The 27,927-nt window shown below is 42.7% G+C and overlaps 3 protein-coding genes across 3 annotated transcripts in view; all 3 read left to right on the top strand.

The window, feature by feature from the left end:
- LOC309340939 (uncharacterized protein) overlaps positions 1-27,927 on the top strand; it is a 178,406-nt gene that overhangs the window by 51,341 nt on the left and 99,138 nt on the right. The gene's annotated exons all lie outside the window — the stretch shown is intronic.
- The window catches only part of LOC309340600 (zinc finger and SCAN domain-containing protein 12-like), a gene marked incomplete at its 3' end in the record, with an annotated part of 98,844 nt that continues 78,926 nt past the window's right edge, over positions 8,010-27,927 (top strand). Inside the window, exon 1 of the mRNA XM_081859485.1 lies at positions 8,010-8,052. The remainder of the gene's footprint in view (positions 8,053-27,927) is intronic.
- On the top strand, positions 10,055-21,238 carry LOC309340602 (uncharacterized protein; the record flags this gene model as incomplete). Its single annotated transcript, XM_081859487.1, has 4 exons — positions 10,055-10,115; positions 11,960-12,042; positions 12,161-12,287; positions 20,025-21,238. The coding sequence occupies 4 exons, from the start codon at positions 10,055-10,057 to the stop codon at positions 21,236-21,238; spliced, it is 1,485 nt and encodes a 494-aa protein (XP_081715613.1).

Genomic DNA, 27,927 nt, shown 5'->3' with positions numbered 1-27,927 from the left:
GTTCCACCAGACCGGAGCCAGAGTTGAAAAGGCCCTGGCTCTGGTTGAAGCCAATCTGACTTCCTTAGGGCCCGGGACCACTAGGGTGTTGCTATTTATGGACCTTGAGGCTCTCCGTGGGGCAGACCGGGAGAGGCGGTCCCGTAGGTACGAGGGTCCTAGGCCGTGAAGGGCTTTGAAGGTTAAAACCAGCACCTTAAATCTGACCTTGTACTCCACCGGGAGCCAGTGCAGCTGGAAAAGCACTGGATGAATATGCTCCCATGGCAGGGACCCCGTGAGGAGCCTCGCTGCAGCATTCTGCACCCGCTGGAGTTTCTGGGACAGCTTCAAGGGCAGCTCCGCGTAGAGCGAATTACAGTAGTCAAGCCTGGAGATGACCGTCGCATGGATCACTTTTAGGGCAATGCATGGTGCTTTTGTTTGGCACATAAAAATCTGGCTGCTCCCAAAGACTTGTCTGTCTGTCTCTGCACCACAACACTGCTTTGGAACGGCATCTTTATGTTTGGTGGTTAAAATGATTTTTGGTTGGTCCTGGTGCTTCAGGATGATGAAAGGTACTTAACAAAAAAAGTTTGGTTTACAAAAAATTCCCTAAAGCCACGTTTCTCAGGCTAGGCTGGCTCTTAACAGCTTCTGATCACTTTACTTGAGAGATTGCCTTCCCCCATGTATTCCCAACTCAACTGCTTTGAGAAAACTGGCACAGTTACCGGTTCCACATAAAACACCTGAATTTGTGAGTGTTACGGCAAAAATCTGGGTGCGAGGCTGCTCTGCCACCCAGCTCATCGAACTAAGTCCGTGGGTCCCTGCGGAGGAAAATGAGCTCAGCCGGAGACAGGAGCAAACTGCAGAAGATCCAAGTTTATTGCGCAACAGGTTCAAGGCGAGATTGAACAGTGAGAAAGGGGTGACATGAGTTTTTGAAACTCCCTCCATGTCCCAGAATACAGTGCAAAACACGTCATGAATACATCACAGAAAGGTGGGGTTACACAGATCAGCAGTTCAGTAAGGTAGGGGTTGCACAGATTAACATATGGAGGAGGGAGGGGGGAATATGCAGAGCTGGAGATATGCACAGATAAACACTTCCTGGGGATGAAAAGACAATGGTCTCAAATATGCATAGTCTGCCACCTGACATTGTCTGGAGGAAAGGCTGATCAGAACAATTTGAAAGGATTAAGGTCTTGACGCTTTGCTTGAGGGATTATGCTGGACAGGGGAGATGTGATGGAGTCCTAGAGTAATTGAGCAAACTGGCACGCTGATTTCCTATGAATTTTATAGATTTTAGTCCCTTTTGACAATTGGAAATAAATTGATATATTGTAGCGAAGAAGAAGGTGAAGAAGACATGCCCCCCCCCCTTCCGTAACAGTCCCCCATTCGGAGATAGATTTGCATTAAAGTTCTGTAAGAACTTGCAAATCTTTTCTCCGCACCCTAAATCTCGGTGAAGGTAGGGGTGCCGTGTGAGTGGGAATAGGCCCTAATGGAAAAGGAGGTGGGTTGAGCAGGGCAACAAAGGAGGGAGCAACACGGACCAAGACAATGTATGTGTATGTTATATAGATATGCACTAAATAATAACTTTGTATCTATCGTACTAGATGTGTGGGTTTGTGCAAACCTGAAGGGGACTTGCAAATCATGCCTCTTAAGGCCATTTGCAAGTATAGTAGTGCAAAAAGGACACCTGTTGTATTTTGTTCAATAGTGGTCTATGCTTTACATTTAGCAGGAAGGTCCACTACTGACTGAAAAAAAATGCAGTTTGCTTTGTCCCCCGCCATTTTTGTGTTCTCAGGTGTCAAGGTAGCTTTTCTGTGGTCTCACAGTAGTGGCAATCCCTGGTGAATCCACTTAGGGCTTTCATATTAACCATGTTGCCTGGCACTCACCACAGCTGCCATAGGTTCGGGCACGTCCTGAGGGAAATGTCCTTGCCTTGGCTTCCTATGGGGGTTTTATTATTGGTCTTGCAGTCATGGGAAGTTGCTCACTTGCACTTTAAGGACCAAAAGCTAATTGCAGCCTGGATACACTTGCCCAATTCAAACTGAGTCCAATTTGAATTTATCTTTCCCCATGGTTCTCAACTCTTCAAACCAATCTGTTAAAAGAAAACCATTCTTAAAGGGGCACTTGTCGAAATAAGTCAATTTAACTGTATAAGGGATCATTCCTGCTAAACCAAAGCATATCCACCTTCATGTATCTTAGAAGCTTCTCCTTGGTAAAGTGGGTTTTAGCACATTTTTAAAAATGGGTAGGGAAGTTGGCAGAGTGCCAGGTGAAACAACGAAATATGGTAATAAATTTATCTAAGTCTAAACATTGGACTACATAATATCCTGATCTGTTAAAAGGGTATAAAATGTATGAGGATCCTCCACTGGGGTGTAAGGAATAAGACATTAGACATAAAACACTTACACACAAAAATAGCCACAAAATAGCCCCCCCATTTGTGGAAATGACACACTGTTAGACACATTTCAACATTCCTACGTAATAACACATAATACAAAACAAACTAATTAAATATCAGTTGCATATCTTGAGACAATTGGGATATTTTATATATGTATCTTGAGGTTCAAAAGTCAGAAAATGTCCTTGTAATTCAACTCCACCCCCCTTTGTCAGCCCCACTCCCCCCGGCAGTCTATATCCTTTGAAAGAGACATCACTTTGAAACTTTGGTGTCTTCTGTTGTGGTGGCGAAGTCTTTCATTGGATCTGTAATAACACACTTGTAGAAGTGATATCCTGTAAGGGCAGGGTGGACTTAAAAGACACAGTTAAAATAATAATAAAACACACACACACACACACACAATGACCTATGAGGAACCAAAATAAATAAATGCTAAGACACAGAATTTTAAGAAATCTGAAGTAACAATGAAAATAAAAGAGTGTTTCTTGATGTGACCATATCGGCTAGAATGTTAACAGCAAAATACTGGGAAATGACTTAATACCAAGAAAAAATGAATGGCAATTTAAAGTTGTGCAAGTACCTTGAACTAGCCAAAATGACAGAATTAATAAGAAATGCTCAGGCAAAAGGTAAACAAATACCATTCCACAAACAATGTTTGGTTGTGCTTCGATTAGCTTCATAGACATCATGGAAAAACGGATTAAATAAATGAAAACAGATTATTTGTAACTTTAAAAGTGTCAAAGCCACGAAGAGATGGAAGTCACTAATACAGCAGGGATTTCACAGAACAGAAAGAAAGTTAATACAGCAGGGATTTCACAGAACAGAAAGAAAGTTGTTGTGGGAGAAAAAAGGGACAAACACTTTGTTATCGGGGTTCACATATCCTGTTAAAAGGGAAAATTATTTCATGTGAGAAGCCTGTCAGGAAATGCTGTTCCTAAAATGCACACAAACAAAGTCTGTGATTTAAATCCCATTGAGAGGTGGAATTCTTTGATATTTACCTGTGAAAAGAATTTGGCATGTTAAGATTTCAAACTTGGGACACATTAAGGGTGATTTCTCTCAATGGTTCCAAGTTTTTACATAAACCTCCCCCCCCCCAGTTCCCCCTCCTTCCTCTCTCTCTCTCTCCTTTTCCTATCTTTTTTTTTTTAAGCTGATCTAGTCTCTGTGCATGTGCGGAGTTCATGTCTCAGCAAATCTTTTTTACTATTGAAATGTTGCATCTTTTGGCAAAATTAGAATTTGAATAAGGGACGAGTAAGGAGTAGATTTTAAAAGAGGGTTAGATTTAAAACAAAAGAGAGAAACTCAGCAATTGAAGTATTCACCAACAAAAGCTAGCAATTTCAGCCCAAGCAAAGCGACTGCTTCCTTTATGTACAGGAAAGGGCTAATATCCCTCTGGCCATTCGTGGAACAATGCCGCGCCCTTATATATGGGAAAATGGCCAGAGAGTCAGAATTCATAGGAATTTTTATTTTATTTATTATTATTTTTTAACATTCTAAGTTTTCGGCCTTACCATTTGCAGACAAAAATTTTCCTGCCCCTTTATTTACAGGATTGGTCAAGGCCCATATGTATTTGTCTGATTTTTAAATAGTAGACAAAATGATAAACACTGTAATCACTCAAATGCTTGATATTACCAGTTGTGCTTCAAAACATCACAGCTTCACCTCTCACCTTTTAAAACTAGAGAGCAAAGCTAGGCTGAATTTCAACTCCATCACCACACCAGAATTTAAGAATTACCCTGCGATGCTTGCGGACACATGTCCTTCCACACAGCCACAAATTGGGAGAGTTGAAAGGGACCCTGGGGTCATCTAGTCCAACCCTCCAAAATATAGGGTTCACAGCAAGATTTCACAGCAAGATTTGTACTACACACACATTCTTATGTATACAGGCACTACTGGGGAAGAGAGCACAATCAGTGCTCCTATCATGTACTAAGGAAGAGGAAAATAAAAATTCCTAACTTTATACAGAACCCTTTAGCAGATCTTGAGATTAGTTTGAGTTTACTTCCTTAGACGTGCAAGTTCCTTAGAGTGCAAGTTCCTAGACAAATGATCTTTAAAGAAAGATTGAAGTGAACATTTTCTTAAGATAGGGAGAGGATCTCTTATAAAGCATAGTCAAAACAGCCATAGATTTGATTTAAAGGGAATACAAAAGTGACAATTTTAAGCCTAATCTATGCCCCCCCCTTTTGCAGTTTCCTTTAAAGGAAGCTTACTCGGAAGTAAATTTACCTGGCACAGAAGAAGAGAAAAAGGAAAAAAAACCTGAAAGAGACAGAATGAAACAAGGGGGGGCATTTTCTAAGAAAAGAGGCCTGATATCAGGAGCCTTACAATAACTCTTCTGTCCAACCAAATCAAAGTTAAAACTGGACTCAGATATTTTCTTAGAAGGAAGACCATACTTTCATAGGCATGTGCTTCATGAAATAAATACACTGCATTTTAGCTTGAGAGAGCAGTGGTGCTCACCTACGCTTTTGCAGCAGAAACATCTAATTCACATTAGAAACATTCACATTCCAGAAACATTAGAAACATTCACATTCCAAAATAGACTGTAGACTCACAATCTGAAAAGTTGCGGCAGAGCACGAGGTGGGGTAAACATTTGCACCTTTCATTCTCATTTTGTCTTATTTAGGACTGATAAGGTCCAGCATGGCTTCCTTAAAAATTAAATTTTGAAGCAAGCTTGCAGTTTAAACTATGCGCGCTTAAGAAAGGCAGTCTGTCAGAGACAGAAGGAACAGACAACACACATAACAGACAACATGTAAACACACATATTCTCATATATGTATTAACACACAACACACATAACAGACAACATGTAAACATATATACTCTCATCCTTTAGTTGGTTATTGCAAGGAGTTGGGCTGCTTCCTTTAGCTTCATTAAGTGAAATTAGTAGGAAGGTCCCACATGGTTTTAAGAGCCTCCTTGCCTCTTCAAACACCACCAGTTAACCAGCCGGCCAACGCAATTCGGGCTTGGCGGAGGCGGTGCTGGCAGGCCAGATTTCAGAACAGAGGTTCTCTAATTTTGCTTCGATAATAATTTGTGGCCAGGAATCGTCTTCCAATACGTGATGACAAATTGGAGAGGAGAGTCAGGGTCCTTCTGAGACTGAGATGGCTTTCTAGAAGCCTTCTTCCCAGAGTGAGCCCGCTCGCGTTTGGAAGCCTGGGTACCCATTTTATGTTTTACGCGTGTCTAGACAGAAAGAGGGAAGAGAAAGGGTGGTAAGGATTGGTATATCTAGGAGATTGATATACTTAATACGGGATTTATAGTAAAGAGGGGTCTTTAGTCGCTTGGCAACTTCCTTAGAGGGTTTTTAAAGAGCTCTAGCTATCCGGTATTCCTTCCTATTTCCTTAGTCAATAACCTGGGGTCCTTTTCCACTCTGCCGATCCCGCCCAATTCCTCATGGGCTATCCCTCCTGGCAACCTCCTACCTATCGTCAATCTCAGGAAAAGGGGCCCTACTGAACGCCCGCGCCGTGCGGTGCCAGATCGGGTGATCCCTGGATAGAGTTTCGAACCGAAAATCCCCCTTGCTTTTGGAAGCGGGCTCACGCACGATACACGTATTACGTGGCACCGACCAGTGCGGCTGGGATTGATACAGAAAGCAAGACCACTTCCCGCCCCCTTGCCGGGCGCTAAAGAAGTTCGGAAAAGAACTCCAACCCCTTGCTTTCAACTGGGATGTCCGTTGCGGAGAGTCGGCTGTCTTTCAAGTCGGCTCTCTCCATCTTACTTTCGGACTCCCAATTGGTGCGGCTGGCTGGAGAGTTTAGAGAAAGGGATAGAGCTCAGAGCCCCCCTTTCGGGCCGAGCGGTGGTCCACGGTCTCTCTCACTAACCGGACCGAGAGAAAGGTAAGAAAGAGCGATAGGAGGAGGGCAGAGATTCAGTTGCCAGGAGATTTCCACCCCTTTCCCACCAGTGCACTGGATTTTTCCTTTTCCTTATACTCACATGTCTTCTATGATGATCCCCGGATTGATGAATAAGCCGGCTGGATCCCTCTTTGCTCCCCGGCTGAACTCCTGGGGCTTTCGATTACCGCCCGGAGGATGGCCGGGGGTCCAAAGGATCTTCCCAGGCAAAATGGCCTGGTGCCGGCTGAAGATTTCAGGGCCCCCGGTCAGCAACGCGGGAGAACCGCATGCCCCACGTGGGGCGCCAACTGTTACGGCAAAAATCTGGGTGCGAGGCTGCTCTGCCACCCAGCTCATCGGACTAAGTCCGTGGGTCCCTGCGGAGGAAAATGAGCTCAGCCGGAGACAGGAGCAAACTGCAGAAGATCCAAGTTTATTGCGCAACAGGTTCAAGGCGAGATTGAACAGTGAGAAAGGGGTGACATGAGTTTTTGAAACTCCCTCCATGTCCCAGAATACAGTGCAAAACACGTCATGAATACATCACAGAAAGGTGGGGTTACACAGATCAGCAGTTCAGTAAGGTAGGGGTTGCACAGATTAACATATGGAGGAGGGAGGGGGGAATATGCAGAGCTGGAGATATGCACAGATAAACACTTCCTGGGGATGAAAAGACAATGGTCTCAAATATGCATAGTCTGCCACCTGACATTGTCTGGAGGAAAGGCTGATCAGAACAATTTGAAAGGATTAAGGTCTTGACGCTTTGCTTGAGGGATTATGCTGGACAGGGGAGATGTGATGGAGTCCTAGAGTAATTGAGCAAACTGGCACGCTGATTTCCTATGAATTTTATAGATTTTAGTCCCTTTTGACAATTGGAAATAAATTGATATATTGTAGCGAAGAAGAAGGTGAAGAAGACATGCCCCCCCCCCTTCCGTAACAGTGAGAAATCAAATTTTTAGTGTGGCGACAGAGGTAGACTTTGGAACTCCCTGCCTGCACTTTTTTTCCCCGCTTTTCTTTTTGGTGCCTGCAAAAATAAATAAATGTGTGTTTAGGCAAGCCCATCCAGATATTTAGAATGTGGACATGTATTTTAATCTGATTCTTAGCAAACGGTTCATTTGTAATTATTTCTAAATATTTTAAATAGTTGTGTGTGTAACTTCTTTTACTGATGCAAAAAATTCTGTATGTGTGTGTGGGGGGGGGGTGTGAAACCGGGCACCCCCTGACCTTGCTATGTCTCTGGAGCTGGAGCTGCAGAATTGGTCCTTTTCTCTGCAAGCTGCTCCTCCACTTTCCGGCCAAGGGAGGGAGATGCTCAGAGTCCAGCCAAGAGCCTCACCCCCAAAAGGATATCTGGGCATGGGCGGAGCCGGGGGGGCAGCTGCCCCCCCCGAAATCCATAAAAAATAATAAGAATCTGAGGTTCTGCCAAGCGAGAGAGGGCTGAGCTGGAGGGACTCGGCTTGGCAAGGGTTAAAGGGAACTGAGCTGCCTTCCTAGAGAGGCCAGGAAGCAAGGGGGGGCCAGGTCCTCCAGAGCCAAGCCCCCCCCTCCCCAGTCCTTTCCTGCAAGGAAGGGGGGGGTGTTACTTTGTGTCTCTCCTGCAAGGGCTGCCTCCCTGCCCCCTCCTGGGATCTGGTGAGTCTCCTCTCTCTCTCTCTGGGATCTGGTGGGGGTCCCAGGGCTGCAGCAGGGGAGGGGGCCTGGGGGGCCTGATCTGCTCCTGCAAGGGGGGGGGACCCCAAGTCAGGGAGGAGAAGAGGGTCCTGCCAGGGAGGGGCCAGGTCTGCCACGCCCTCCTTCCTGCAGATCAGAGGATCCCAAACTCATTTCGCCCTCCGCCCCCCCTTCAGAAAAACAATGACTCCCCCGAAATCCCCCCTTTTAAAACAAAGGAGTCCCTGGGACTTGAACTCTGTGTGACGTCGCTCAGCCTCATTGCACAAGAGAGGAAACAGGTGCAAATGGTTTTCCAAAGCTGGACGAGGAGGTGGACACTAGCCCCCCCCCCCAAAAAAAGGGTGGGAGAGAAAGGCCTGGAATAAAGAGAGGGATCCCAGCCCAGAGTCTGGCTGCTGCATTGGGGACCAGTTTCCCAGTGTCTCCCAGGGCAGCCCCCCACGGAGGCCACTGCAGCCATCCCCTCGCACCCAGAGCAGGGCATCCCAGGACCACATCCTCTCTGCCCCAAAGGGATTGGTGCTGGCAAAGCAGCCGGAAATGGGCACTGCTACTCACTGAGGCTCCAGGGACCTGGGCATCAATGGCTGTGTGTGTGTGTGAAGCTATCTGATAGAATAACCATAATAAATTTGGCCTTCCACTCCCCATTGGGGGGGGGGGGGAGAATGACACCAAGGCAGGATAGAGCAGGAATATGACTTCCCATGATCTGGACTCTAGACTTCAGTGGATGCTGCCTAGAATAGCGCTAGCTTTCTTCTTCTTCTTTTGCATAGATTTCACCCACTTCCTTCCAGATCACAAAAATGGCACATTTAACACCTGTACAAAATTTCAAAAGCAGAATATTAATATATACTCCCTGTTTCATTCCTTTATGCTGCTCTGCCTTTCACAAAACCTGTGTCCTCGGCCCAGGCAAATTCTTGGCAGGCAGGGCATACCGAAACATCAGAGAACATCTCCAGCCATGGATGTTCTCACTGCAACTTTGAGAAAGTTGGTGGATTAACATTTTTCCGGTGAGGATTTATATCACTATTGTTGGTGCTGATAGCCTCTTCTGCCTCATTGTCTGGTTTCCTAACAATTTAGGCATTGCTGCTAAAAAAAAATCTAAAATGTTTCCCCCCCATACTGTATTTATTAACAAAGGGATTTTGCAGGATTCTTGGGTGCTCAGTAGAGAGAGCAGAGGGTGTGTAAACTTTATACAACTTTATACACTGTATTTCCTTTGTAGGATTTGCAAGAGCTTCGCACTAAGACAGACAGAACTTGGCAGAAGACCAAAGGGTTCCTTCCGATCTCTCAGAGGCTTCCTAAGAGCACAAATGGATGAGCGAGACACAGCTGGCCCTGAAGCAGGAAGAGGCCATGCCATCCAAACTGGGAGCAGTGGGGGGTTATGGGAAAACTCTGTGCAGAAGATCATGGGTGAGGAGGACACCCTCCGCTCAGAGGTGCAGAGCCAGCAGTTGAGGCAGTTCTGCTGCCAGGAGGCCAAAGGACCCCGAGAGGTTTGCAGCCGACTCTACCACCTTGACCATCAGTGGCTGAAGCCAGAAAGGCACACGAAAGCTGAGATGCTGGACCTGGTGATCTTGGAGCAGCTCCTGGCTGTCCTTCCCCCGGAGATGGAGAGCTGGGTGAGGGACTGTGGAGCAGAGACCACTTCGCAGGTGGTGGCCCTGGCTGAAGGTTTCCTCCTGAGTCAGGCAGAGGAGAGAAAGCAGGTGAGAGAGACTTTCCTCTGGATACTCCCAAGGGGCTCCAAACAGGCCGGAGAACATCCCATAATGGTCTCCTAATGGCGCATCCTTTTTCTGGGAAGGCATCCATGGAATGAGATCTCACACCCTTCAAGTCTTTGTCATTCTCTTTGTAATATTTCTCACCATTCTTTCTCTGTTTTGAATCCTTGTTGGTCTTTCAGGAAAATGATCATTTTGCAGAAATGGACCTGGATTCCTGTGAGACAGAGAGGCCTCTGTTGGACATCAGAAAGCGGCATCAGGGTAAGGAGGGAGGAGTTTTTTCTCTCTCCATTTGGTCATATTCCTTTGGCTTTGAACAGGATGGATTTGAATCAAATCATTTGTTTTTACCGAAAATCTCATTCTTGCAGGTAGAATCTTAATATTTACAGCCAGATGAAGGTTTCATTTTTAGAATAATAAATTTTCGGAGTGGTTTTTACAGTTTTATCAAAGATTACTGATTACACCAAAGAAGGATAGGACTTTTTTTATGTACGCTACTACAGCAGCAAGAATACTACTAGCAAAGTATTGGAAGTTGCAAGAACTACCCACTCTGGAAGAATGGCAAACGAAGGTGATTGAATATATGGGACTGGCAGAGATGACCGGCAGAATCCGTGACCAGAGGAAGGAGGCGGTGGAGGAGGACTGGAAGAAATTTAAAGTGTATCTTGAGAATTGTTGTCAAATTAAGGACTGAAAAGAAGTCGAGGGGTAAGAAATAAAGATTTACAGCTGTAAACTACAAACCATAGGGAAGAAGTTTTAAGGAGGTGATATGTAAAAATTGACTGAAGGGTTGCTAGAGAGAATTGTGAAATAAGGGTGCAGAACAGGAGAGGTATGGGGAAGTCTTCAAGTTTGTATGATCTGTGTTTTTTTTTTTTTCTATGTTGTATTGTTATTTTTTCTTGTTATGTTTATGTTGTTATGTTTATGTTGTGAAAACTTAATAAAAAATTATTATAAAAACAAAAACAAAAAAAAAACTTTTCTGCTGTACTTTATTGGAAGGAGACAAATAAATAAATAATCATTTCCTTAATAACAATTTAAATATTTTATTTAACTAAAACAATAACATTACAGCATATGTATCCATGTTTTTAAACTGGCGTACAGTAGTTAGAGATTTTATTGTTTGGACAGTGCCAGTTGAGCCCTGGGAAGAAGGGCCTAGAACCCGTGAACTCTTATTAGTTGACTGGCAAGCACTTCAAGGTCCCAAGACTTGTGGAGTATTCTGGTCTCAAGGTTGCACTTTCATTTTTACTGCTTCACACTTAGCTACTTCAGCAGATCTATTCTACTCCAAACAATCTATTCATTGAACTTCTTGGAATTTAGCATTTAAGAGTAAAGGGTTGATTCTGTGTATATAAATTTGTAAAGGGAGAATGGGATTAAGGTTTTCTCCTCAACTCTGTATGTTTATTTTATAGCATTTTTCCTGTGAAGAAAAGGCATGATTTTTGCGGACACAAATTCACTCTTTTAAGAACTGCAAAAACAAACATCTGTGATAATATCTTCATGTTAGAAAAACTGCCCCAAATATTCTTACAGAAACCTCTGGAATTGCATGACATTGTGAGTGGATTAATGGAAGTCATTTACCAAAAAATTTAGACATTGTATATAAAGGCTCATGCTACATAATTAAAAACAAATCCTTATTTCCTTATGAATAGCCTTTGAACTATAATGTTACTTAAATAGAAAACTATCAATAGAAAGATTTCTCCTCCAAAAGCAATTCATTTTTAAAAATCAGATTTAAATTTTTAAAAATCCAAATTAAATTTTTAAAAACCCTGTTTATTTTATATATTTTTTAACCATTGCTTTTCTAATCTACCATGGTTTTGAAACTCATCTGTGGGTTCTTTTCATCTTTTGTTGGGGGAGATAGTGGGACCAAGAGCCCAGAGGTGGGGAGATATATTTTTCACAACTAACATCTGAAATGCACCCAAACATCCAAATGCACTCAGCAGGCCAGACTTTCTCAAAGGCCCCTGTGTAGTTTGAGATGCACTGATTCACCTGTGAGACAAGAAGGCACTCTGGGCCTCCCCCTTACCTTTTTTCTCTTGCAGGTGACACAGGGATACTGGCTAGACCTCTTCATCCATCTCTGAATGGGGGCAGAAGGGAAGCAGCGGCTGTGGAACCAGATCAGGTCAGGGGAAGCTGCCTTGTGGGGACAGAGGCCAAGGGGTGGAACAATGTCCTAGCTCAAGGGGTGGTGGTGAACAACAGTGTTGTCTCAGAGGAGGACATTTCCCCTTTTCTTTTAGGGTCCAGTGTGCTTTGAAGATGTTGCTGTTTGTTTCACCGACGAAGAGTGGGAGTTGCTGGATCCTGACCAGAGAGCGCTGCATAAGGACGTCATGGAGGAGAATCGTGGGATCGTGGCCTCTCTTGGTAAGGCCCATGTGGGATCATAATATCTGTTTTTAAATTCAAAACAGCTCTCTATGATGAACCTCATATATTTTCACAGAATTCAACAGTGCCCCTTACAACACCTGGGATTTTAATATTCCCACCATTAACCTTCAACAGTAAATTACTGTTTTTTCTGTGGATGTTCTTCCTCTGGTTGCAGATTCTTAAACAAGTATCGTTCTGGTCTGAACTCCCCGACCCTTTTGCCTGCAAACTTCAGAGTCATTAGGGAAGTTGAAGTAGCTTCTGTCTAAAGTAGGCTTTCTATTTTTGTTTTTCCTTCTATAAGCATTTGGTTGACAAAAAAGAAGACTGACAAATCTGGAAATGGCAGATTGTTCTGTGTTTATGTATTTTTCTTTCTGTGTTTTTGTATTCCTTTTTATGCACAATAATAAAAGAATAGTAAAAATAGTATGTATATATAAAAAAAGAACAGTAACAAAAATGCAAAACAGAAAGAAATTTAGAAAACCATTAGAAGGGGTTGAAGGAAGTCTAAGGCTGTCAAAGCCAAAGATTTATTATGTGGTATTGGAGCTGTAATGTTGGAAAATATGTGCAACTAATATGTGCAACTAATTTTTTTTTAAAATAATATTTATTAAATTTTCCAATAAGGACATACAAATACAAAACAACTACAATAAAAACAAACACAAACAAAAAACAACAAGTATAATTTCAAAACTTATTTTCTCAACCTTATTTCCCCGACTTCCTCATACCTCACTGTTTTGTATTCTAGTTTCATTATCCCATCAGCAACTCCATTCCCTTATTTCCCAAAAGTTTCTTACTGATTCCATTCCTTTTCTTACTCTAATGTCTCTGAAAACCAATATTTTTAAGTCCATGTCAATCTAGCATTCTTTAATCTTATAATATTTGTTAAGATAGTCCTTAAATTTCTTCCAATCTTCTTCCACTGTCTCTTTCTCCTGGTCTCGGATTCTGCCCGTCATCTCTGCAAGTCCCATGTAGTCTGTCATCTTCATCTGCCATTCTTCCAGAGTGGGTAGATCTGATGTCTTCCAATACTTTGCGATAAGGATCCTTGCTGCTGTTGTGGCATACAAAAACAAAGTTCTGTCCTTCTTTAACACCACATGGCTGACCATACCCGGGAGAAAGGCTTCTGGTTTCTTCAGAAAAGTGTATTTAAACATCTTTTTCATTTCATTATATATCATTTCCCAGAAAGCCTTAATCCTTGGGCATGTCCACCAGAGGTGAAAGAATGAGCCTTCATTTTCTTTACACTTCCAACATTTGTTATCTGACAAGTGGTAAATTTTTGCAAGCTTGACTGGGGTCATGTACCACCTATATAACATTTTCATAATATTTTCTCTCAAGGCGTTACACGCCGTAAATTTCATGCCGGTGGTCCACAACCTTTCCCAGTCAGCAAACATAATGTTATGACCAATATCTTGCGCCCACTTAATCATAGCTGATTTAACTGTTTCATCCTGCGTATTCCATTTCAGCAGCAAGTTATACATTTTTGATAAATTTTTAGTATTGGATTCTAACAATTCTGTTTCCAGTTTCGATTTCTCCACCTGGAAGCCAATTTTCTTATCCATCTTATAAACCTCCATTATTTGGTAATAGTGGAGCCAATCTCTCACTTCATCCTTTAATTTCTCAAAACTCTGCAATTTGAAGTTACTACCCTCCTGTTCTAAAATTTCCCAATATTTCGGCCATATACACTCCATATTTAGTTTTTTCACAGCTTTTGCCTCCATTGGTGGAAGCCACCTTGGAGTTTTGCTCTCCAGTAGGTCTTTATATCTGATCCAAACATTGTACAATGCTTTCCTGACAATATGATTTTTAAAACCTTTATGAACCTTAACTTTGTCATACCACAAGTATGCATGCCACCCAGAAACATTATTGAAACCTTCCAAATCTAAAATGTCTGTGTTCTTAAGGAGCAGCCAATCCTTCAACCAGCAGAAAGCTGCTGATTCATAGTAAAGTTTCAAATCTGGCAGGGCAAATCCCCCCCCCCTTTCCTTTGCATCAGTTAAGATCTGGGCTTTTTGCCCTGCCAGATAAATTTAGAAATATCTCGCTGCCATCCCTTAAAACACTCCATCTTATCAACAATTTGCAATGTTTGAAACAAAAATAACATTCTAGGCAATACATTCATCTTAATAGCTGCTATTCTTCCAGACAAAGAAAGCTTCAAGTTCGACCAAATTTCTAAATCTTTTTTCACTTGGTTCCAACATTTCTCATAATTGTCTTTAAATAAGTTCATATTTTTAGCTGTCATATTAATCCCCAAATATTTTACACTCTTAACCACTGTTAAACCTGTTTCATTCTGAAACCTCTCCTTCTCTCTTACTGTTAGGTTTTTCTCTAATACCTTAGTCTTTAATTTATTTAATTTAAATCCTGCCACTTGACCAAACTCTTGAATTAATTCCAAAACCCTTTTCGTACTGGATTCCGGCTCTTGCAATGTAAGTACCAAATCATCTGCAAATGCTCTCAATTTATATTGTCTCGCTCCGACCTGAACCCCTTTAACCAGCTGGTCCTTTCTTATCATGTTCAGCAAAACCTCCAGGACCGAAATAAAAAGTAGTGGGGAAATTGGGCACCCCTGACGTGTCCCTTTTTCTATCTTAAGTTCTTCTGTAATAATATTATTTACAATTAGCTTTGCTTTTTTTTTTTTTTTTTAATAATTTTTATTCAATTTTCAATTTTAAAGACAAAACAAACTTACATAAAAAAAAAATCAAAACAAAGATAAAACAAACACAAAACAAAACAAAACACAACCAAATTTTCATCTCCTTCTTTCAATGACTTCCCCGCACCCCCCTGCCCACCTTCCATTTTCACTACATAGCTCAGCAAATTATTTATTAGATCTCTTAAAAATTATTCAATTCTTTCCTTGCAATTTATCTTTTCCCCCTTTTTAACTTATCATAATTTTACATGTTCCCTTTCCCATATTGGATCTATTCTCCAAGGTCGGCCTAATTTCTCTCCCACAAACTCATCTTTTTTTTTTTTATATTAAATCTAAAATCATAATATTTCAGTTCCAAATCCCAGGTTTTTACCACCCCAAATTCCCCTCCCCCCTGCCCCCGCTTTGCCCCTACCCAAATAGATAAACAACAGTTTTAGCCCGGATTTCTGACATCCGAGGCCTTCAGGCCCCAGTTAGCCTCTCTCCGCCGATTTTGTTTATAGTCCTCTTTGTTGGTCTTCCCTTCTCCATAAAGTTCTGTCAGCAACTCCTCATATTTTCTTTCTTCCAAATCAAACAAAGGCAGTTTTTGACCAAAGACAACAAATCTCCCAAAATCCAGCCCCAGAAAGAAGTCCCCATTGAACTTGTTCATTCTTTGTTCTTTGTTGATTCAATATTCTGATTATTCCAGGGGCTTCTCTCTTCCTCTGGCCCTGCAGATCTGCAATCCCATAGTCATCCTCCTTGTTTCTTTGATTCCCAAAAGTTGCAACAATTAGCTTTGCTTTTTGTTCAGAATAAATTGTGCCTATACCGTTTTCAAAACCTTGGCCTACCCCCATCCCATGGAGATTCTTCTTCATAAAGGTCCAAGAAATATTGTCAAAGGCTTTCTCCGTGTCCACAAATATCAAAACAGCTTTTGTATTTATATTGACTTCTAACATTTCCAAAATATCTATTATGTTCCTTACATTATCTGATAGATGTCTTCTCGGGAGGAAGCCCGATTGATCCCTATGAATCTCCCCCATCAAAACTTTTTTCAATCTCTTAGCTAAAATGTCAGCAAAAATTTTGTAATCCACATTTAATAAAGAGATTGGACGGTAGTTCTTAAGTTGGGTCTTTTCAGTCTCTGTCTTCGGTATAAGCGTGATATAAGCCTCTTTCCACGTATCAGGTGCTTCTTTCCCCTCAAAGATTTCATTACAGACTTCCTTCAAAGGTTGTATTAGCCATTCTTTTAAAGCCTTGTAATATTTGGAAGTCAGTCCATCAGGTCCCGGAGATTTGCCCAGTTTCATGTTTTGAATGGCATCTTCTATTTCTTGTTCAGTTATTTTCTGATTCAGAAGCATTTTGTCTTGACATGAAATTTCCTTCATCCCATTTTTCTTCAAGAATTGTTCTATATCAATCTCTTTTTCTGGCCCTTGTGCATATAATTGTTTAAAGTATCTCTGGAAGCAGCTTCTAATTTCAGTTGGATTGTTAATGTTCTTTCCATCCACTTCTAAATTTGTCACTGTATTTAGTTTTTGTCTCTTCTTCAATTGCCAAGCCAAAAATTTCCCGCATTTATCAGCAGATTCAAACGTTTTCTGTCTCATTTGTTTAATTTTCCATTCTATTTCTTGGTTCATCAGTTCCATATATTGCATTTGGTATAATTTAATTTCTCTCAAGATCTCCTGAGACTTTGGTTTTGATCTCAATTTCTTTTCTCCTTCTTTAATTTTTTCTAATATCTTATCCTTTTTCTCGTTTTGGCTTTTCTTCTTTATTGCATTTTGTTGTATCAAGAAACCTCTCATAACCGCTTTGCTTGCGTCCCAGATTACTCTTTTTTCCACATTAGATCTCATGTTAATTTCAAAATAGTCTCTTAGTGTTTTTTGGGCCTTTTTACAAAATTCTTTATCTCTGAATAATGAGTCATTCATCCTACAACTGAAAGTGCCAGCTGTTGTTTGGTTCATCTCCATCTTCATGGCGTTATGGTCGGAGCAAGTCTTTGGGCAGATTTCCACTTTTTTAATCTTTGATGCCAGTCCTCTAGTAACCCATATTTGGTCAATTCTAGTCCAGGTCATTTTGGCTTCAGAAAAGAAGGTTCCTTCTCTTTCAAGAGGATTTTTTAATCTCCAAATATCGACTAAGTCCATATTGTCAGTCATTTCAAAGAAAGTTTTTGGTAGCCTTCCGTCTTTAGAAATTACTTGTCTTTGTGCTTTGTCCATGTTTGTAGAGACAACTCCATTCATATCTCCCATCAAAATTATATTTGAATCCATGTAGTCCAGCAAAATCTCATGCAGCTTTTTAAAAAATTCAGATTTGCCTTCATTTGGTGCGTAGATTCCTAGAATCAAAAATTTCTGGCCTTGTACTTGGATTTCAATTGCCAGATATCTTCCTTGTTCATCTTTAAATATTTGTTTCGGCATCAATCTATCCTTCACATATATAACCACTCCTCTTTTTTTCACTCTGTCAGATGAAATAAATTCATGTCCTAGTTTTTTATTGATAAGTAGTTTTCTATGTGTTCTTGTCACATGTGTCTCTTGCAGGCAAATCAAGTCCAATTGTTGTTTCTGTAGAATATGAAAAACGTTCTTCCTCTTCCGAGGAATATTGAGTCCATTACAGTTCCAGCTCAATAGTCGCAGGGCCATGATGGGATTATTTACTTACTCCTCCTACTGCTCCCAATTGTTGCTCTTCTTCTGTTGGTGGCTGTAGTCCAAATGATAAATTTGCCAAGTCCAATATTCCTTTTCCTGGTATTGTTGGCTCTTCTCCAAGTTCTGCTTCCTTCACTAAGTCTTCTTCGTGATCTCTCAAGAATTTGTCTTTGTCACTCAGTGTCCTTAGTCTAACTTTCTTTCCTCTGTATTTGAAAGATAGGCCTTGGGGGAATTCCCACCTAAAGAAGATTCTGCTTTTTTTCAGTAGTACAACCAGATCTTTGTAGTCCTCTCTTGCATCTAGAATAGGCTTTGGGATATCTTTGAAGATCTCCACGAAAGAATCCTCAATTTGCAGTGTATTTTGATAGTGCAAATTTGAAATTTTATCTCTTTCCTCCTTTGATCCTCCTTTGAGTAATCAAGCAGTCTCTTGGCTTGTTCTTTTTTTGTCTTATTCCAAGTCTGAATGCACTCACAATCTTAACTTCCTCCCCCTGCAGGCCTTCTTGCCAAAAGTCATAGAATTCTTTTATAATAAATTCCACCAAGTTGTCCTGTTCACTTTCTGGGACAAATCTTAATCTTAAGTTATGATCCCTCCTTTGAAGATCTGTCATAGCAAAGGATAAATCATGGTCCGCCAATTTCTTTACAACCGGTGGTATTTTTCCCTGAATTTCGGTTGCAACCTCCTTTGCCTCCTCAGCAATCTTTCGGGTAGTAGCTGATTCCTCTAGGAGCTTCCCAATATTCTGAGCATTAGCAGTAACTTGAGTTCCCAATTCTTTTAGGCTAGAAGTATTCAGATCAAGTTTTTTGAGATCTCAGCTACTTGTTTACTTGTATCAGTCCCTTGTTTCGTTAAAAATTCCAGAGATTCGTTTATTTTTCCAAGAGCTTTCGTCAAAGCATCTTCTGCAGACATGGCTTTAGGTTTTGTTTGTGAGGCCGCAGCTGCTCCTATCAATGAGGCCCTTCTTGGCTGTGTAGTGCTGTAAGTTTTGCCGAATCTGAGGTTTTTCTCCTGAGCCTGATCTATCTTTCCTTTACCATCTGCCATGCCACTATCAGCCAGGCCAAGGTCAGTCCCACACTCCTAGATTTGTTTTTACTAGTAAATTTCCAGTGGCTCAGCTTCTAGTTGCTTAGTTGTTTCTCACAATGTAACAAAGTCTCCTCTAGAGGGGGGAATTCCCAACTTGCATTCACAGTTCACAGTTCTTACAACAGATATATTGTCTCAAAGTCCCCGCCCGTCTCTCTAAAAAGGAGAAAGTCCCCAGTTCCAGCACTTTTTTCTTAAATAGTTACAAATATGTAACAGTCCAGGTAAAAGTCCTCAACACTGTATCTTTCCCAGTTATTTCAAGGCTCTCACTTTTGACAGTTCAAAGTTCTTTCTCCCTTCTTACAGGGCAGTCCGTTCCCAGGATACAGAAGACAATGGATAAAATTCAATTCTTTCCTTTCATGCAGGTTAAATAGTTCAATGACAATTCTCCCTCACCGCTCCTGCCCGCTAAGTGAGAGGGTATCTTGCTTTTAGGCATTGGCTTTGTTATTCAAATGCAATCCTCAAAGGTTTCAGTTTAATAGTTTATTTGCTTTCTTCTCACTACAATGCGGTAAGGCAGACTTCCTTTTTGTACCTTTCCCGTGGTGGCCAATCTTTTAAACTTTCAAGCAATTTAAGTCTTTGAATCTTTACTCTTTAAAGTCCAATTTAAGCTTTTAATCCTACTCATAAGTAGATGCTTTCAGGATCAATTTGCCGGAAGAAATCAGCGCTCTCTGATAATGGCGACGCGGCTTCGCTCCACAGGCTGGGTAGCGGCTCTCAGCACCGCGCTCCCCCCGACACCATTCCAGAGCCTTTAAAAAGGCTCTTTCGCAGTTCGGAGGGGTCGTAATGGTACCCGCCAAGCCTCCTTGTTTACAGGCTTCTCCACCTGTAATTTTTAGGGGTCCCCGCTTCGCCGTAGCGGCAGGACCCGAACCCGCGGAGCAAACTTCTCCCGGAGCTCCGGAAAAAGTCCGCCATTAATCGCTGGCACTGACCGGAAGTCTAATATGTGCAATTAATAAAAATAATATATATATATTAAATTATATATCACAGGTTCCCCTAAGGATGTCAGTTGAACCCCGTGGATAAATGCACCCAACCCCTTAGTAAACCCATCCATCTAAACCACTTGGATTATGCCTCTATTACCAATGTTAACAACTATTCCTCATTAATTTCTCCCTGAGACTCTAATCCATTTCTCTTCATTGCAGATGGCGAGCGACTGGAAATCAAGAACAAGGGTGACCATGACAAAATGGAGAAGCCGTATCAATATCTTGAATGTGGAAAAAGTTCCCATTCTACTTCCCATCAAAGAAATGCCATTAGGAAGAAACCATATCAGTGCTTGGAATGTGAAAAGAGCTTCAGTACAAGCTTCTCTCTGAGTTCCCATCAGAGAATTCATACAGGGGAGAAACCCTATCAGTGCGTGGAATGTGGAAAGAGCTTCCGTAAGACCCACCATCTCACTTCCCATCAAAGAATTCATACAGGAGAGAAACCTTATCAGTGTGTGGAATGTGGAAAGAGCTTCAGAAAGAGCTCACATCTCGCTGCCCATCAAGTAATTCATACAGGGGAGAAACCCTATCAGTGTGTGGAATGTGGAAAGAGCTTCAGTCAGAGTGCCAATCTCACTTCCCATCAAAGAATTCATACAGGAGAGAAACCCTATAACTGTGAGGAATGTGGAAAGAGCTTCAGTAAGAGATCTTCTCTCTCTTCTCATCAAAGAATTCATACAGGAGAGAAACCATTTCAGTGTGTGGAATGTGGAAAAAGCTTCTGTCGGAGCACCCATCTCACTTCCCATCAAAGAATTCATACAGGGGAGAAACCCTATCAGTGCTTGGAATGCGGAAAGAGCTTCATGAAGAGCTCCTCTCTCACTTCCCATCAAAGAATTCATATAGGGGAGAAACCCTATCAGTGCGTGGAATGTGAAAAGAGCTTCAGTAAGAGCTCCAATCTCACTATGCATCAGAGAATTCACACAGGGGAGAAACCCTATCAGTGTGTGGAATGTGGAAAGAGCTTCAGTCAGAGTGGCCATCTCACTTACCATCAGAGAATTCATACAGGGGAGAAACCCTATCAGTGTGTGGAATGTGGAAAGAGCTTCATGAAGAGCTCCTCTCTCACTTCCCATCAAAGAATTCATACAGGGGAGAAACCCTATCAGTGTGTGGAATGTGGAAAGAGCTTCAGTCAGAGCTCCAATCTCACTTCCCATCAGAGAATTCATACAGGGGAGAAACCCTATCAGTGTGTGGAATGTGGAAAGAGCTTCATGAAGAGCTCCTCTCTCACTTCCCATCAAAGAATTCATACAGGGGAGAAACCCTATCAATGCTTTGAATGTGGAAAGAGCTTCTGTCACAGCCACAGTCTCACTTCCCATCAAGTAATTCATACAGGGTAGAAACCCTATCAGTGCGTGGAATGTGGAAAGAGCTTCATGAAGAGCTCCTATCTCACTTCCCATCAAAGAATTCATACAGGGGAGAAACCCTATCAGTGTGTGGAATGTGGAAAGAGCTTCAGTCAGAGCGCCAATCTCACTTCCCATCAGAGAATTCATACAGGGAAGAAACCCTATCAGTGTGTGGCATGTGGAAAGAGCTTCAGTCAGAGCGCCAATCTCACTTCCCATCAGAGAATTCATACAGGGGAGAAACCCTATCAGTGTGTGGAATGTGGAAAGAGCTTCATGAAGAGCTCCTCTCTCACTTCCCATCAAAGAATTCATACAGGGGAGAAACCCTATCAGTGTGTGGAATGTGGAAAGAGCTTCAGTCAGAGCGCCAATCTCACTTCCCATCAGAGAATTCATACAGGGAAGAAACCCTATCAGTGTGTGGAATGTGAAAAGACCTTCAGTCAGAGCTCCAGTCTCACTTCCCATCAAAGAATTCATACAGGGGAGAAACCCTATCAATGCTTGGAATGTGGAAAGAGCTTCAGTCAGAGCGCCAATCTCACTTCCCATCAGAGAATTCATACAGGGAAGAAACCCTATCAGTGTGTGGAATGTGGAAAGAGCTTCAGTCAGAGCTCCAGTCTCACTTCCCATCAAAGAATTCATACAGGGGAGAAACCCTATCAGTGTGTGGATTGTGGAAAGAGCTTCAGTCAGAGCGCCAATCTCACTTCCCATCAAAGAATTCAAACGAAGAGTGGAAAACCCTTCATTATACAACTTTCAGTGCTAGGGAAACACACACCAGTTTAAACAGGCCTTTGGCTGATTGACATCTAATGCCCTATTTAAATGTGGTGGGGAGGTGGGGGTTACAGGTTTTGGGCTGTGTGTTTTGTGTTTTCATTGTGTGATTTTATGTTGTAACCGTCCTGTGACCTGTGAGTGTAGGGAATGGGAGCCAGCTCTTAGAGTCTAAGGGGTCTTTGCCCCCCAAAAAGATATTTGAGGGGTCCACCCCCCCAGTTCATAGGAACAGCCATTCAAATGGCATGCTTGCACCGCATCCTCTGACTGTTTAACTGAGGCGAGGCTTACTAAACCCCTCCTATATTTTATTCAAGTTGGCACCCCTGCTATAGGGCGCTATAGAAATGAAATAAATATAATAACACCATCTTGATCGCCTTCATCTGCACATGTTCCAGCTTGACAATATCCTTCTTATTATCATCATTTTAAAAAAATTATGTGCCTATCATCTGAGGATTTAATAGTGCTTCACAACATAAACAGACAGGTTGAAAGCAGGGCTTTCTCAAAAACAAGTTAAGCCCGATAAATCTCTCTTTTTCATTTCTTTTTTTGGATGCAGTTACAAACTTTGTTGATCAGGGGACTGCTGTGAAAATACTGCATCTCAATTTCAGTAAGGCTTTTGACAAAGTCCTCTGCGACATTTATGTGAGGAAGCTGGTAAAATGTGGGCTGAATGAGGTAACTGGTGGATTTGACTGACCGACCCCAAATTGTCCTCCTCCATGGTTCCTCCTCATCCTGGGGAAAAGTGACAAGAGGGGTACTGCAGGGTTCAGTCCTGGGCGCGTTGTTGTTCAACGTCTTTATAAATGACTTGGATGAAGGACCTGAGGGGATGCTCATCCCATTTGCAGACGACACCAAACAGGGAGCGGAGGCCAATGTGGCAGAAGGCAGAATCAGATCAAGGGCAGGAATAGTACCACTTTCTTCTGCCTTGGTCTGGCCCCACATAGAATACTGTGTTCAATTCTGGGTACCACAATTTAAGAATCTCAACTTTTGTTTGCCAGGGGCGGTGGGGGTTACAGGTTTTGTGTTTTGTGTTTTCATATTGTGATTTTATGTTGAAACCATCCTGAGAACTGTGGGTGTAGGTGTCTGGTCATGTGGGATTGCTAAGAGGAATTATGAAAAATGAAGCAAGCTACTGTGTCAATGGTGAAAGCATCACTTTGACTGGGTTTGGGTCATTGACTTGATTTCTGATCGATCCCACAAGCCTCTGCATCTCTGCCCCATTTTCTCTATGTCTGTCAGTCACGTGTAAAGCATTCTAACACAGACCAGTTGCTTAGCAGGCCTCCTGGGTACATAAAAATAGGGAGGTAGCTTTGATGTAGCTTCTGTTAATCTTTAGGTAGATCTTAGGGCCAGGAACAGAGTTCACATGGATGTGGTTTATTAGGTTTTTACAAAAGGAAAAACACATAACAGCCACAGAAGTGAAAACAAAAAACAAACAAACCATAATCAAAGATATAGAACAGACCAGAACAACAAAATTAAAAAAATAAGATTCCATCCAACAAATTGAAAAATATAAATTCCAGCTTTTAAAATCATACTTAATTAACTTTCTTTCTTGACTTCCTCGCGCCTCCCTTTTTTGTGTTCCTCTTTGCCCAATCAGATACAGCAAATCCTTGCCCTCTTTCAAAGCTCATTTCTAATTGTTAGATTCATTCTGTTATGTCTCCAATCTTTCCTCCTTATACTTAAACTCCTTTAAACTATTATTTACCTTCGACATAATATATAGCCAGTGTGGTGTAGTGGTTAAGAGTGGTGGACTCGTAATCTGGTGAACCGGGTTCGATTCCTCGCTCCTCCACATGCAGCTGCTGGGTGACCTTGGGCCAGTCACACTTCTCTGAAGTCTCTCAGCCCCACTCACCCCACAGAGTGTTTGTTGTGGGGGAGGAAGGGAAAGGAGAATGTGAGCCGCTTGGAGACTCCTTAAAGGGAGTGAAAGGCGGGATATCAAATCCAAACTCTTCTTCTTCTTCTTCCTTCATGGTTCCTCCTCATCCTGGGGAAAAGTGACAAGAGGGGTACTTCAGGGTTCTGTCCTGGGCCCATTGTTGTTCAACGTCTTTATAAATGACTTGGAGGAAGGAACTGAGGAGATGCTTATCACATTTGCAGTGTGGCAGAAGGCAGAATCAGTTCAAGGGCAGGAATAGTACCACTTTCTTCTGCCTTGGTCAGGCCCCACCTAGAATATTGTGTTCAATTCTGGGCACTACAATTTAAGTATCTTAAATTTTGTTTGCCTGGGGAAATCAAGAAGGTGGGGGAACACAATCCATCTTCCTTTTATAACACGTGGCAAATGTTTATTAAATATATAAATTGTTAAGACTGTTGCAGGAATCCACCCAACACTCACGGGAAAATGTATCGTGGTCTTTTAGAACAGGCACCCCCAAACTCTGCGCTCCAGATGTTTTGGGACTACAGCTCCCATCATCCCTAGCTAACGGGACCCGTGGTGTGGGATGCTGGGAATTGTAGTCCCAAAGCATCTGGAGGGCCAAGTTTGGGGATGCCTGTTTTAGAATAATGAAATGAAACTTTAACAAATGACATGCTGAAAGTCTGAAATTCCATCAGGACAAGTTACTTTTTGTTTACTGTTGTAACTATTGCTTTCTGAATATTTATCTTCTGTACCATGAAGATAAAGAAAAATAATGTTTTTTAAAAAGGAGATGGGGAAATCATGTGTACTATTCCATCAGTCTGCTTGCATGTGTTGAGTTTTATTTGGAGACTGTAACTCCCAATAATTTCATTATCTGTATGTGTTTCTCTGTGTTCAGCACACATGATTGCAGGTGAGACTGAATAAAACACTTCATCGGAAAAATTAGAAGCATCTAATGTTCCCTGGACTTTTAATAATAATAAATAATAATAATTTTATTATTTATACCCCGCCCTCCCCAGCCAAGGCCGGGCTCAGAGCGGCTTACAAGCAATAATAAAAACAAGATGAATGATTACAACTTAAAAACAAAATTAAAATACAACATGGAAATATTGAAACATTGAAATATTAAAAAGTAGCCTCATCGCAGGAGGAGAAGAAAAGGAAAAAAGAAAGAGAGGGAGGGAATCAAATTGGCTCCAAGCCAAAGGCCAGGCGGAACAACTCTGTCTTATAGGCCCTGCGGAAAGAAATCAGATCCTGCAGGGCCCTGGTCTCATGAGGCAGAGCGTTCCACCAGACCGGAGCCAGAGTTGAAAAGGCCCTGGCTCTGGTTGAAGCCAATCTAACTTCCTTAGGGCCCGGGACCACTAGGGTGTTGCTATTTATGGACCTTGAGGCTCTCCGTGGGGCAGACCGGGAGAGGCGGTCCCGTAGGTACGAGGGTCCTAGGCCGTGAAGGGCTTTGAAGGTCAAAACCAGCACCTTAAATCTGACCCTGTACTCCACCGGGAGCCACTGCAGCTGGAAAAGCACTGGGTGAATATGCTCCCATGGCAGGGACCCCGTGAGGAGCCTCGCTGCAGCATTCTGCACCTGCTGGAGTTTCTGGGACAGCTTCAAGGGCAGCTCCGCGTAGAGCAAATTACAGTAGTCAAGCCTGGAGATGACCGTCGCATGGATCACTTTTAGGGCAATGCATGGTGCTTTTGTTTGGCACATAAAAATCTGGCTGCTCCCAAAGACTTGTCTGTCTGTCTCTGCACCACAACACTGCTTTGGAACGGCATCTTTATGTTTGGTGGTTAAAATGATTTTTGGTTGGTCCTGGTGCTTCAGGATGATGAAAGGTACTTAACAAAAAAAGTTTGGTTTACAAAAAATTCCCTAAAGCCACGTTTCTCAGGCTAGGCTGGCTCTTAACAGCTTCTGATCACTTTACTTGAGAGATTGCCTTCCCCCATGTATTCCCAACTCAACTGCTTTGAGAAAACTGGCACAGTTACCGGTTCCACATAAAACACCTGAATTTGTGAGAAATCAAATTTTTAGTGTGGCGACAGAGGTAGACTTTGGAACTCCCTGCCTGCACTTTTTTTTCCCGCTTTTCTTTTTGGTGCCTGCAAAAATAAATAAATGTTTGTTTAGGCAAGCCCATCCAGATATTTAGAATGTGGACATGTATTTTAATCTGATTCTTAGCAAACGGTTCATTTGTAATTATTTCTAAATATTTTAAATAGTTGTGTGTGTAACTTCTTTTACTGATGCAAAAAATTCTGTATGTGTGTGTGGGGTGTGTGTGAAACCGGGCACCCCCTGGCCTTGCTATGTCTCTGGAGCTGGAGCTGCAGAATTGGTCCTTTTCTCTGCAAGCTGCTCCTCCACTTTCAGGCCAAGGGAGGGAGATGCTCAGAGTCCAGCCAGGAGCCTCACCCCCAAAAGGATATCTGGGCATGGGCGGAGCCGGGGGGGCAGCTCCCCCCCCCGAAATCCATAAAAAATAATAAGAATCTGAGGTTCTGTCAAGCGAGAGAGGGCTGAGCTGGAGGGACTCGGCTTGGCAAGGGTTAAAGGGAACTGAGCTGCCTTCCTAGAGAGGCCAGGAAGCAAGGGGGGGCCAGGTCCTCCAGAGCCAAGCCCCCCCCTCCCCAGTCCTTTCCTGCAAGGAAGGGGGGGGTGTTACTTTGTGTCTCTCCTGCAAAGGCTGCCTCCCTGCCCCCTCCTGGGATCTGGTGAGTCTCCTCTCTCTCTCTCTGGGATCTGGTGGGGGTCCCAGGGCTGCAGCAGGGGAGGGGGCCTGGGGGGCCTGATCTGCTCCTGCAAGGGGGGGGGACCCCAAGTCAGGGAGGAGAAGAGGGTCCTGCCAGGGAGGGGCCAGGTCTGCCACGCCCTCCTTCCTGCAGATCAGAGGATCCCAAACTCATTCGGCCCTCCGCCCCCCCCTTCAGAAAAACAATGACTCCCCCGAAATCCCCCCTTTTAAAACAAAGGAGTCCCTGGGACTTGAACTCTGTGTGACGTCGCTCAGCCTCATTGCACAAGAGAGGAAACAGGTGCAAATGGTTTTCCAAAGCTGGACGAGGAGGTGGACACTAGCCCCCCCCCCAAAAAAAAGGGTGGGAGAGAAAGGCCTGGAATAAAGAGAGGGATCCCAGCCCAGAGTCTGGCTGCTGCATTGGGGACCAGTTTCCCAGTGTCTCCCAGGGCAGCCCCCCACGGAGGCCACTGCAGCCATCCCCTCGCACCCAGAGCAGGGCATCCCAGGACCACATCCTCTCTGCCCCAAAGGGATTGGTGCTGGCAAAGCAGCCGGAAATGGGCACTGCTACTCACTGAGGCTCCAGGGACCTGGGCATCAATGGCTGTGTGTGTGTGTGAAGCTATCTGATAGAATAACCATAATAAATTTGGCCTTCCACTCCCCATTGGGGGGGGGGGGAGAATGACACCAAGGCAGGATAGAGCAGGAATATGACTTCCCATGATCTGGACTCTAGACTTCAGTGGATGCTGCCTAGAATAGCGCTAGCTTTCTTCTTCTTCTTTTGCATAGATTTCACCCACTTCCTTCCAGATCACAAAAATGGCACATTTAACACCTGTACAAAATTTCAAAAGCAGAATATTAATATATACTCCCTGTTTCATTCCTTTATGCTGCTCTGCCTTTCACAAAACCTGTGTCCTCGGCCCAGGCAAATTCTTGGCAGTCAGGGCATACCAAAACATCAGAGAAGATCTCCAGCCATGGATGTTCTCACTGCAACTTTGAGAAAGTTGGTGGATTAACATTTTTCCTGTGAGGATTTATATCACTATTGTTGGTGCTGATAGCCTCTTCTGCCTCATTGTCTGGTTTCCTAACAATTTAGGCATTGCTGCTAAAAAAAAATCTAAAATGTTTCCCCCCCATACTGTATTTATTAACAAAGGGATT

Source organism: Podarcis erhardii (genome assembly GCF_964252035.2).
Source record: "Podarcis erhardii genome assembly, chromosome: 4".
Taxonomy (NCBI): Eukaryota; Metazoa; Chordata; class Lepidosauria; order Squamata; family Lacertidae; genus Podarcis; species Podarcis erhardii.
The sequence above is the reverse complement of the archived record's forward strand: the minus strand, read 5'-3'. Positions and strand labels throughout refer to the sequence as shown.